The sequence below is a fragment of the Poecile atricapillus genome, chromosome 6 (assembly GCF_030490865.1).
Source record: "Poecile atricapillus isolate bPoeAtr1 chromosome 6, bPoeAtr1.hap1, whole genome shotgun sequence".
NCBI classification, from domain to species: domain Eukaryota; kingdom Metazoa; phylum Chordata; class Aves; order Passeriformes; family Paridae; genus Poecile; species Poecile atricapillus.
The window spans coordinates 34,744,188-34,757,108 of record NC_081254.1 but is presented as its reverse complement, the minus strand read 5'-3'; the positions used below and the strand labels follow the sequence as shown (position 1 = coordinate 34,757,108).

Below are 12,921 nucleotides of genomic sequence, written 5' to 3'. Positions count from 1 at the left end.
CTATATATAACATAGTTTTATATGTATAAACCATAGTTTTGTATCTATAAACAATAGATACAATGCATAGTATTTTATCTATATACTATAGTTATATAGAATTTTTTTTTGTTATATGTATGTAAACTAATATAAAGAAGGGAGAGTGAGACTTTATAAAAGTTAGAAGTGCTTGAAAAGGGGAGAAAGGCACCCAAAAAGAGACCAAGTTCCATGGAATGAGGATTATTTGTCACCGTGCCCCGTGTGCCCGGCGTGCCCAGGGTGGCGGTGCCAGGCACGGGCTGTGCCCAGCCCCATCTCCCGGGGGAGGGAAACACTTTGGCCACGGGCTGGGAGGAGAAGGCTTCCTGCCAAGTTGACTTTTCTTGGAATAAGCGCTCCCTTGGATGAGCTGCGCGCAGGAGGAGCGAGGAGCCCGGCAGGGAGAGGAAACTCGAGCGCGTCGGGCTCGGAGAGGGCAGCGGCCAGCGGGGATCGCACCTGTCCCGGCTGGCCGAGTGTCCGGCTGTCTGTCCGAGTGTCCGGCTGTCTGTCCGAGTGTCCGAGTGTCCGGCTGTGCTGCTCTGCCCCCTCCCCGCAGCCGCTCTCCCCTCGGGCTCCTTCCCCCGCCGCTCCCGGAGCGCTTTTCCAGCTGCCCAAACTTTGTCCTCTCTCCCAATAGAGCCCCGGCGCTCCTGCCATGATCGCCCGTGGCCGCTCTCCGCTCTGCCTCGCTCTCTGCACCTTCGGGCTGGCGCTGCTGGGGGATGTGTCCCGGGCTGTCCCCATGGACGATCAGGATTATTACCTGCAGGAAATTACCAACAGGGATCATTATTACTCCTTTCCGTATCCCGGGGAAGAGTTCTTTCCTTTCACGGAGCAGCCCGGAGAGGAAGGACCTATCCGTGCTGCGGAGACAGAGGAGCAGCCAGGGTTCAAACCGAGCAGGAAGGAGTTAAAACAGAAGAAAAACAACAAAAAAGGAAAAGCCATTCTTGAAACGCCACCAGGTAACTTTCCAGCTTCTCCTCCAGAGTTTGGAGCCTGCTGAATCTCACCATGACTGTGACTATTAGCATTAATGAATATCCAGTTAATGGCAGTCTTGGTAATAATAACAATAAATGCGGTCGTGGTGGTGATGATGACGATGACAACACATTAAGTTTTAATATCCCACAGAACAGATCTGCAGATGTTTTACGTACTTTGAAACAACCTCTTTGCTTGAAAGGGAAGGAGTTAAAGATTTGGAATGTATTAATTCTGCTGTACTCTGGCTAGTCTGTGGACTTTTCCTTCTTAATTATTCTTAATTACACTTGGCAACTGGCTTGGTGTGAAAGCTGCTGTTCTATAAGCAAAAGAACAGAGACAGATTTCACAGTAAAAGGTGATTATGTGTAGTGACACCTCACCTTATCCCTTGTCACTTTAATCTAAGAGAGCTTTCTGAATTAATTTCACTTCTAAACCCGTGAATTTCTCTGAGATTTCACTTTGAAGCCCTCCAGAGGAAGATATGTAAACAGAGACCTTCCTGGAAAGGACTGAGCCCTAACAAGCTCAATTTAAATGTTGTCTAGTTAAGTAAAGAAATTAAACAGCAACAAAAATGCTTTATAATAAAAGGGCCACCCTAATTCCATTTTTTAAAGTTTGCAGAAACAAGATCAGCTTTTATCATCCACTTGTTCCCATTAACACCTAATTGCACCACCCCAAAAGGGTAATCCCTTTCTGTGTTCCCTGCCTGTCTGGGAGGTATTTCACTGGTTTGGGATACTTTGGAGTGAGTTTGGTCCATGAAGTTTAGACTTGTAAAGTTTGGGGCCAAATCTCACTCCCCTCCAGCTGAACTTCACTTTACTTCAGAATGAAACTTCATGTTAATGACTGGGGCATATGGCACAAAATCTGTGATTCAGAACCATCACTACAGCAGAACAGGGGGTCAGGGGTTGTAGAGTGGCTTTAACTTTGTCCAAGAGACATCCAGCACAAACAAAATATTTTAAATTTAATGTTAACACTAATATAAATTCATTTAGCATTTGTGCAGCAAAAATATGGGCTTTTATACTAATAAATAGGGGATAAGAAAATGTAATTTCTAACATCTGGAAAACAATTTGTGGGGCAGGCAGCGTATAGGGAGCAGGATAACTCCAGGTAAGGGTGGTGGCAAATGCACCTGGTCTGGGGAGCAGAGACAGGAGACATCCCTGTCCCTGTCTCCTCAGGGGCCAGCAGCTTCCCAAGGGGATGACATTGCCTCTGGACCATCTCAAGGACTGCCTTATCAGGTTTATTAGCTCATTAAGGTCATCACAATCTACATGAGATCATCTGAAAACGTTCTTGTTTCAATGTGTCATTTGTTTGGTTTGTTAAATTAAGGAAAAAAAGGCTCCACTTTCCACCTCTGCAGTCTGAATCAGGTGGGTTATGAGAGGACAAGGGGGAACCACTTCCCACTGCCAGAGGGAAGGATTAAATGGGATATTGGGAAAGAATAAATACCCTGGCAGGGTGGGCAGGCCCTGGCACAGGTGCCCAGAGCAGCTGGGGCTGCCCCTGGATCCCTGGCAGTGCCCAAGGCCAGGCTGGACAGGGCTTGGAGCATCCTGGGACAGGGGAAGATGTCCCTGCCATGGCAGGGGTGGCACTGGATGAGCTTTAAGATCCTTTCCAGCCCAAACCATTGTATAAATTAATGACCATGGGAAACACTTGGATATTAAAGCTCTGTAATTAGGTTTTGGATTCTTCATTGTGCTGGAGACAATCAAGATTTCCAGCCTGTGGTGGGATGTTCTGTGGTTCATCTCCGCTTTCACCTTCCCTGTTGGCTTTTTCCCAATTTTCCTAGAACTTGGGGATTCACACTTGCTCCAAACATGACAGTGATGAGAAGAGACTCCAATGCATGAGGGCAGAATTAATTTCTCTTTACAGACAGGCATCTTCCTCATTCTCCGTCTGGTGCACTGAGCACAGGGGGAGATGCTCATGATGCACCACCAAAAACAGCTGGAAATGGCTCAATCCCTCCTTCCACAGCAAGTTTGGGCTCTTTGGACACAGCTGAGCTTCCAAGCTTCCGCCTGCCATATGCAGTAAGAGGTTTCAAAGCCTCTGAGCTTTTAAAGATATCACCAGAGGTACAAAAAGCAACTGATCTCCTCCACCAAACTCTTTCTCCTTGATCCAGAACATGGGTGATTGACATCAGCTCAGCAATCTGGCTGCTGGATTTACTTCCATGGGAAAATCCAGTGGATTTCCTGGGGAGCAGCTGAACAATTTTAACTGCAAGAGGCACAATAATCCCTGAGGTGAGGGCCCAGTGAGGAGGACGGTCACCACTTGTTACAGGTGTGAGTGAAAACAGGAAGGTTTCAGCAGGAAGTATCAGGCAGTTTCAGCTGTGGTGTTAAAAGTTCTGGCAAAAAAAGTTTGGCTTTTACTTAAAAGTTCTGGTGTTAAAAGTTCTGGCTATAATATTTAAAATTTCTTTTTTTCTCCTCACCCAGAGGCAGGCAAGGGCAAGGTCCTGCCTGGGCAGTAACTCTGATGCTTAGTGCCTTGTCCCCATGTCACCAGGGATCAGTTTGATCAGAAAATCTGGCCCTCACAGAGATGTTTGAATGCTAATATATACCTATATTTACTCACATTTGGTTGTGAAGAGGCCAGCTAGAAATAATAATAGCAGCTGTCAAACAGATATCAATAATAATAACCATAAATCAGGCTGGGTAAGAATGTGTGTTTTGCTTATATGTACACAACTGTGTTTATGCACCTCTCCAGAAGTGGAATTAATTTATTGGACATGCAGTAAATACCAAAATTTGGGGTTTGTGAGGCTCGCTGGCAGCCAGGACATGTGGGATTAATTAGTTGTAACAAACAATGGGCTGGCTGGGAGCTGGGATGGAGAAGGAGCAGGAATGGGAATGTGTGATGTGCCCTTTGGCTGAGCAGCTGGTCCTGATCAACCCCAGCTTTGAATCAAAGTGGAAATCAAATGGAACAATCTCAAGGACATGGCACTAAACAGATGACACACACTCCATTTTTTTATTTCAGCTAATTACTGAATTAGCCAGAATATAGGTATTTGCAATCTGTGAAATATTAATGTAGAAAGAAATCCAGTTGATGCCAGTGGGTTTGTAATTCTTTGTTTAAAATATTAGAATCAATATTTGCAAATAGTTCAGGTGAAAGTTAAAAGTATCAGTCTGCCTCTTTGCCCTTTAAATGCCTCAGAAATTAAGTGGTACTGGGTCATCCTTGGAAGGCAAGCAGCTGGATTGACAGGTTTTGTGTATATAAACAGATTTCCATTTTCTAATTCCATCCTTGTTTGTATAGGCCTCTGTCCAAAGCCCCTTCAAATTAGTGGAAAGAGTCTTGTTAACATCAATGGATTTCTTTATGAGGCTTTTAATAGAGTTTGATACATGGTGCCTCAGCTACCATCTGTGGGGCAGATCCCTTCAGAGTCTGGGGGTCTGACTACAGGCAAAAATCAAGAGATTTATGGGGCTGAGGTGCCCAATAACCTCCTCAATGTAGCCCAAATCCTCCACAATGAAATCTGTAATTATTTTGATTTGATCTACAAAACTTAAACTTGTAGCTCTTGTAGAGCCATACCTCAATTCTGAATGTATTTAGAAAATAAAGGAGTGATGTTTATTTGTATGCAATGCTCAGAGTGGGGCTTAGAGCACATTTGTTTGGTATTTCACAGATCTCCCAGTGTTGGATCTCTGCACAGCCCAGCATTTGTCTGTGTTTAGCCAAAATCAGGATTTCCTTTGTCTCATCTCATTTGGTGCTTTCCCCAGGCTTGATGAAACTCCTCAGATGTAGCAGTGTTTACTTGCTCCATATTTGTTTATTTTTCTGCAGTCTTGCCACCTGTTCAATAATGCAGTTCTTGAGGGGTTTGGTTTGTTATTTCTTTTTAATTTGTGTAGTGCATAGGATGGGCCAGGTCTTTTCTGGGACATGTGTGTGAGGAGGAGTCAGTAAGGGAAGGCAAGGAGAGGATAAAATGGACAGTGCAGACAAACCTGGAAAAAATCCAGCAGAGAGAATTTGAACTTACAAAAACAGACTGATAGTACTTTAATTGAGATGTTTATCAAGATAATGAAAGCTTGGAGAGAGATCAGTGAGTGAATGAGGAGGGAAAGCTGAATCACAGGGATGTGATTCAGGAAAAACTGGAGATATTTTGGTGCGAAATGGGGGCGAAGTTCTGAAGAGCGTGTGAAGTTAAAAACATGACAGGTTTGGGGTGTTCCTGGCATTTGCGTGGTGATTTTGTTCACTAGAAAGAAGAAATGACAGAGTGACACATAAGGCATTGAACTGACAGCTGAAAGCACTCGAGATCTGCTCTCCAAGATACACCAGAATTTCTCATGTGCTGGGAATCCACCAGTGCTGCTCGTTTCCAGTCCTTTGGTGTCCCTTCTCTTAAACCTTCCTTCTCTGAGCAGCCCAAAGTGGAGCATTCCTCTGACCTAGAACACAGATTTTAATTTTAAAGCTTTTCCTTTAACTTCTCATAATAGGAACTTTTAAGAATGAACTTCCTGGCCATAGGTGGATATCTCATGAATTTTAATATGACCTGTATTGCATCCTAATTGCCATATGTGACAAGCAATGTGGCTTTTAATGAGCTTTCTTTCATCTACCAGCCTCTATTTTCTCCTCAGCACTTCTAAAATATGCAGAATAATGAAATGTTCACTGTTCCATTTAAGAGCCCGTCCTTTAAAGAATGTCACAACAAAAGAGGACACTGGGTGACTAAGAATGAATAATGAGCAATAGCCTCAAAATTGGCCAAACCTTTTTGATTAGCATCTTTCCTTACCCATGGCTTCAATGAATAATGTAATATGAGAAAGAAAAAAATGGGAATAAACACATTTGATTATGCCAGAGAAAACCACTTTCAAAGATAATTCTTCCAGCAGCCTTCTCTGAATTCAACCTCATGTTTAAGGTGAGAAAAATGTCTCTTTAAAACACCTCTTTAAAAAGGGGATGATTTCACTGAATAGATTTTAATAGCCTCAACCTGAGCCTAGAGTTGTTCCTGAAATGCCAGCATATGAGATACTCATTAGCTGAAGTCTGAATTAGTCTTGGGGTTTAATGTTATTATCTGTTCAGTGAACTGGCTAGACAGGTCAATCCCATGGCTCACAACCAAATTTCACTTATTTCTTTTGGGTTTGGAATGAAGATTTCTGTCAGCTACATGAGCTTCAAATCTGTCAGAAAGATGAAGTAGTGGAAGTAGAAGCTGTGGTGTAGAAGAAGTAATTTCCTGAATTTTCAATATCTGAGCTAGGATTTTTAAGTCTTGCCCAATTCATTCTCTGTGTAAAGAGGAAAATACCAAAAGACTGAGTACAGAGGTGGGATTTAAGTGTCATATTCACAGAGTGGTTGCTTGTGATTTTATTGTTATTATGCAAAAGATGCTCTGGATTTGTTCTTCTTGTCCTGGTGCCTGTGAGGTGGTGTCTTGTGGGATTATTTGGTAAATATAAATTAAAAATCTATAAATATAAATATAAATATAAATATAAATATAAATATAAATATAAATATAAATATAAATATAAATATAAATATAAATATAAATATAAATATAAATATATGCCTTTAACACTGAGTACTAAAAGAAAATGTGAACAACCAAAGCTCTGATATAGTAAAAATTTCTTGTCTTTCAAAATGCACTTTTAAATTCAGTGCCTGGAAAATGAAATGAGGATGTTCAGAGGAAACTGGCCAGCCCAAAGACTGGTCACCACCACTGCTGCTCTCTGATTATTGTCCTGATGAGGATTCCTGAGCCACAAAATGCTGCATCTTTCAGGATCAAGCCTTGCTCCTCTGGAGCCTTCTTCTGGCTATTTTCAGCTTCAAAAGGTCTTTGGTGGGGTGTTTGCTCATCTAATCAAGCAAGGAGAAACACCTACATGAAGCCATTAGTAAAACACACTGCAATGTTAATTCACTACTTCTGGTGCCACCACATTTACAATTTCCTTGTGGCACAGCAAAAGGAACATTTAGGATTCCATTCCCCAGCGGTTTGAATATCGCAGTGTGGGCAGGAGCAGGGGATTCTGGATGTCTGCTCCGTGCTGGGAGGGATGCAGCGCTATCAGAGAGCAGCAAGGCATTTTATTCTTCATGCCCTCGCCAGGCAGTGCTAAATCAACTTGACAGGTGTAAAAGGAAAACTGTTCCTCTCTTCTACCCATAGCAATGGGAAAAAGGTGAGAAAAACAAGAATAATGAAGAGATGCCAGATGGTGACACAGGGAGTCAGAGTGCCTGTGGAGGCATCGGAGGGAGCGTGTGGGGATCACTTGAGGCATCTCCAGAGCACTTGGGTTTAGCTGTTAATCCCTCCAGCCCTGCTCAAATTGAATTACAGAGGATATTCTGGTGAGTCTGCTGATAGATATCTAAAGTCCTCTTTTGGACAGAAAATGCTTCCCTGCTGGTGGGGAACATCCCATCCTGGTGGTATCCAGCATGGCTTTGCACCACCTTATTACGGGTTAAATGGAGACAAGGAAAGACAGGGGCTTCATTCCTTATTTACTCACTGATTTACATCATTTTTGCAAACAAAAAAAAGGCTTTAAAGTGACTTTCTGATTCGGGAGGGGTGTTTAAAGGAGCTGTCATATAAATGGGAATCAGCCCCAATACGCTGTGAAGCATACTTTATAACAATACCTTTCAAAGAATTACATGAGATAATACTGCTTTGTCAGAAGTGGAGAAACTCATTTTACTCTTGGTTTATGAAGAGTGAATAATTTCCTATTCTGACACATGAAAACCCCCCCAAACCTGCACTGCCTGGGCTCTGTGGGGCTGGGATTTGACATTGCAGATAAGTGGAAAAAAAAGCTGGCAAGCTTCAGAGGAGCACGGTGACTTCCAGTAGCTGGGACTCAAGCTGAGTTGATTTAGGAGTGAAGGTACCCAGATATGGGATTAATCTTCTGTTTCTTTGTGATTATTTACCTGTAGCTGTACAGGTCTGTAAATAACAATCAGTAATAGAGTTTTGCTCCTGCTTTCACACAAGCATTAGCAGGATGCTGTAATTACAAAAGTGCTGCTGCATCCAACATGCCAAGCAAGGGACACAGTAAAAATTGTCTACATAAGTTAAACATAGATCATGGTTACGTGTCTTTTTACTTTCTGCTACCTGGTGTATCTTCTCTGTAGCTTCTAGCTAGTGACAGAGAAAATATTACTTTCAAAGTGGATAGTGGAAGTGATTAATTGAGTTTTTTATAAGGGGGGGTTAATTACTTACAGATTTATTTTGTGGGTTAGTTTTTTTTTTTTAATGAATTGCCAGACAGGCTTCTTGTGTGACTGTACATCAGCCTGGGGCTGCTGGATTTATGTATGTACCTGGCCAAACTGTTCTCCTGTAATCACTGTGATTCCCAAAGACTGAGTCCAACTGAGATCTTTCATGAAGTTGATGGTAGAGAATTCTGTGTATCTCTATAGTTATAAACTTAAAATTATGGGAATTTTCACAGTTCTACAGCGGGACTCAGTTGGATAAAGCACCAGAGTCCTCTATTCATGTAGATTCTTTCTTTTGGGCCTCAGCAGCTCATCCAGTGGCTGATAGACCTTCCTAAATCTGATTTTCTTGTTTAGGTTATGGGGCTTGAGTGCCTCCTGAAGATGGTTTCTTCCTTACTCTCCCATGGATCATAAATTAAATGGTTTTCTTGTTGCTTCCCCTCATTTTGGCTCTATGGGATTATTCCTTCTGACCTAGAAGAGACCCCGAGGGTGAAGCCCAAATTCTTGTATTCCAGGAGATCTGCAGTCCCCTCTGTCTCCAGATTTGCTTTGGAGCTGTTTTCTCATTTGAGCTTTAGAAAGCAAAGCAGCCTCCCATTTCAAGGGAGTTGTGTTTGAAAGGGGGAGCACAGAGCAAGGCCGAGCACCCCTTCCTTTTCCACATCCAGGATTTATGGGAAATGCCAAGCCCATCAACCATCCTGGAGTGCTGGGACAAGGTGTTGTTTGCAGTGAGGGCAAACTAAACCCATCTTTGTCCCTCTTTCCAAGAGAACAGAGAAGTTTTATTTTCTCCTCTTCAGAGATACAGTGGTTTATGGTGACAGGTTTATGGCTCCACACGACTTTCGGGGTGCTCCTAAAACATCTGTCAAGGGAAGGAAACAGTTCAAAGTATTTTGGAAAGGCTGATCTCAGACCTGGATGTCAGCACTCCCTACACCACTGGTACAACCACCCCTTGAATACACTCTTTTTTCCCCCCACCAAAATAATTTTCAATAGTGTAATGAATTTTCCTCATGCACAGGACAGAGGATGTTTGCAAACAAGATCTGAAACCAAATCTCAACCTTCCCAAAAATGCTTCACTGACTGATAATGGAAACTGCAATTTCAGCCAAACAGCCTTTCCTATGTGATTGTCTGAAAGTAGAACTTTAGCCCCTGACAACATGATTTTTCTCCTTTTTTCCCTTAATTGCTCATGGACTGAAAAATACTGTCAAAGGTTGGACTGGATGACCTTGGAGGTCTTTTCCAACCGTAATGGTTCTGTGATTCAAAGTTATAGAAGCCATTTCAGAAACAGAATTGTGTTTGTCATCACAGGCTGGATGGGAAGTACCCTATCCCAAAGGACAGACTCAGTTTTATCCCATAGAGTGTAGACTGCACTGTCTTTAAATTCCAACCAAAAATTCCAGTGAGAACTCTGCTAAAGTAAATCTGGGCTATAAATGGTCTCCATAGATGGCTGGTAGGGAGGCTGGAATTTCCTGTGGTAAATCTGGAGTGGATTTGGATTTGTGACAGGATGGGGCTGACCCCAGAACATGGGGATGTGTCCCAGCCTTCAGTGCATGTCCCTGGAGCAGGAGGCTTCCCCAGAGCTCTTACCCTGCTGGGGAATTGAGGGATGAGGAGAGGAGTAGCCAGGCAAAAGACAAAGAGAAAAGGGTCTGACAGCTCTCCTGGGGGGTATTTTGTTCCTCAGCCTCCTCTGGATAATTTTGGATCCCAGCAGAGGGCTGCAGTCCAGAACCCCTGCAGGCTCCCCAGATGAGTGGCTCACTTCCTTTGCCTTTCATCAGATACGTGGAAGTGACAAAAAGGGACCCCAAAAATCTCATGTTCTATAAATAATGGAGTCTCCACTCCATCTGGTAGTGGAACAAAGGATTGGGGAATCATATACAGAATCAGAAATATGAGTTCTTCCAAAGACCTTTGAAAATGCTAACAAAGTGAGTCCAGGTACTGCAGAAGCCAAGAGATGGATGAAAGGCATGAGCTTCAGAGAAGAAAATGGATAAATTCCTCAGCTGCCAAATTTTCAGGAATGGGGGCTGAGGGATCTGAGGCTGGTAGCATGTGGAATACAAAATCCTGCAGACACATCTGATTTGTTCCATATTCCAAGTATGTACTTGGCTTTTTTGGTGCTTGAATGCAGGCCAAATGGCAATCAGACATGTAGACCCCCTGCTGTCTTACAAAAACTGGAAACTTAAAAAAATATGATAAAAAAGTGCTAGTATGGAGTTAGTGCAGATAAAATGCTGCAGAACTCTTTGAAAAAGTGGACAGAAAATAGCACAAAACTTTCCCTCTGCGACTCTTTCCATATTTCTGCTCATTAGTCCTGAATCAGGTTTTTTTTCCTTTCCAATTAGAAAGTGGGAAAATAAGGAGTTTTATGCTCAGGGAAGCTTGCCTTGAAGCTTTCTCTATTCCATGGCTTTTCAGGTGCAGAATACTTGTATTTAACAAATACTTTTGGCTCCTGTGGATGGGAAGGAGGATGGACTCCCTGAGGCAGCACTGGAGTTAATAAGTCCCAAATCATGACCTGAACTTTTCATATTAACACATTGATGTTTTGCAGTGGAGAGGTGACAATGTGGGCACTTTGCTCCAGGGAAAGGATGGCAAACCTCGCTGGTAAAAATTAGAGTTTGTCTGAATGCACTGCTCAGCTTTCCTCCCTGGGTCCACAGGCTGGGAAATTTGTTGCCTTCAGCTTGGATTTTTGGGCTTTCAGCCTGGAGCAGACATGTTCAGCATGGAGGCAGACATGGATGCAGTCACTTTTATACTCACTAATAACGCATATTCCGATTCATTTGGAGCTCCTGACATGTTTTGCTTTGAGCCAGTGAGGCCTCCAGTGTGCTAAATGTGGAGCCTGATTATGAGCTGGACCACAGCTGAATTGTTAAACAAAGCAGAAAAGATGTTTGGACAGATTGAAGTTTGGGAATCTTTTGCAGACTGCATAGGGCTGTGTGACCGTAGGAAGCTGGAACAGGGAGGAAGGAGCTCTGCACACTCAGTCATTTGGGCTGGAGGTGCCCACCCTTGGAGATATTTGTCTGAACCTTGCTTGAGCTGCTTTATCTCTTTGCTCCATGGCTTGGAGCTGGAGCTTCACACCAACTTCCCAGCTCCAGCTCCAAACCTTCCCTACAACCCTCTCAGAGATCCCCAAAAGCAATGTCTTCCTCAATTTTAGCATTTCTCTTTCTGCACATGGGAAGCTCAGAGCCTTGAGAAAATGCTGAGTGTTCAGCATTTAAGAAGTAATAACCTTTTAAATCTACAGATTCCTGGTGCTTGCTTGGACTTGAGGCATTTTAAAATTTATTTACTGAGTTATTTCCATAAGGTGACTTTTCCATGGTTGGTTTGAAGGCAGGTAGAGAGGGGGAAGCTGAACAGAGAGACTCTGGTATGTCCAAATGCCATCTTCACAATGGACACATGAAAGCTAAAATGTCACCTGAGAGCTGAAATCTTTGGGAAGATGAGCAAAAACTCAGGGAATCACACCTGATGGAATGTGGGAAAGGGAGAGCCTGGGTGCAGAGGGGGCTTTCTGAACTCCTTAAAAATCATGCCTTTCTCTAAAATTACTTTGGGGAGGAACTGATTCCCTTTGCAAGCTGGGCTCTGTCCTTAGATTTTCCACATTTTCCAGTGGGATTCCTGTGCTGCCCTGGGGTTTGTGTCTCCTGAGTGAGCCCAAACACCAATTAGAGACCTCTTCCCAAGGGAAGCCTCTCTCATGCACCCCTACAGTTCCACTCCTCTTTTCTTTTTCATTTCTGGGGTTTGGTTTGAGGTGTGGTTTTTTTTTTTGGTTGTTGGTTTGGTTTTTTTTTTAATAAAAGAGGATACTGACACTTCAATCCAAGCCTGGATTTGATTTTCTCAGATCTCAGAGATTTAGTTATTTTTTGAAATGTTCCTTCTTGATGCTTTGACTCTCAAATCCTCTGCTCTCAGGCTGCTTCTCAAGGGTGCAGCAGCTTGGACATAGTGGGCTTTAAAGGAAAGAAGAAAGCCCACTTTATGAGAGCAGAAAGCCACTGTTATGAGTTCCTAAATCTTTTGCTTTTCTGTATTTCCAGATATATCCAAAGAACCGCAGGTTATTTTTTATCCCTCCACTGAAGCAGTTTTTCACTGTTTAGGATTTGAATGTGTAAGTTACTTCTGATATTTTGGTGCTGTCTTAGAGCTGTGTATTAAAGAATTCTGTGTATGCAAAGAATTCTGTGTATTCAAAGAATACACAGTCTATCAAATGAATAATCAGTTAAATAAAAAAGATTAATTGAGTGAGAAGCAGACAGCCACCATACTTATTTATTTCTTTTACTGTGCTCTAGAATTTATTCCTGATTCCTTTTGAAGGGTTGGGAAGGAGTAAAAAGCTTGAGTTCAGGTTTATTGTAACCACACAATTTTCCTCTGGAATCACTGTCTGCACAACAGCTCCAGGCACTGTGAAAACTTCTGTGCCTTGTGAGA

At 42.8% G+C, this 12,921-nt stretch overlaps 1 protein-coding gene across 1 annotated transcript in view; it reads left to right on the top strand.

Moving 5' to 3' along the window:
- Positions 1 to 414: 414 nt before the first annotated feature.
- CPXM2 (carboxypeptidase X, M14 family member 2) overlaps positions 415 to 12,921 on the top strand; it is a 67,234-nt gene continuing 54,727 nt past the window's right edge. Inside the window, exon 1 of the mRNA XM_058841950.1 lies at positions 415 to 995. Within this exon, the coding sequence (XP_058697933.1) occupies positions 683 to 995 (313 nt within the window). The 5' untranslated portion in view covers positions 415 to 682. The remainder of the gene's footprint in view (positions 996 to 12,921) is intronic.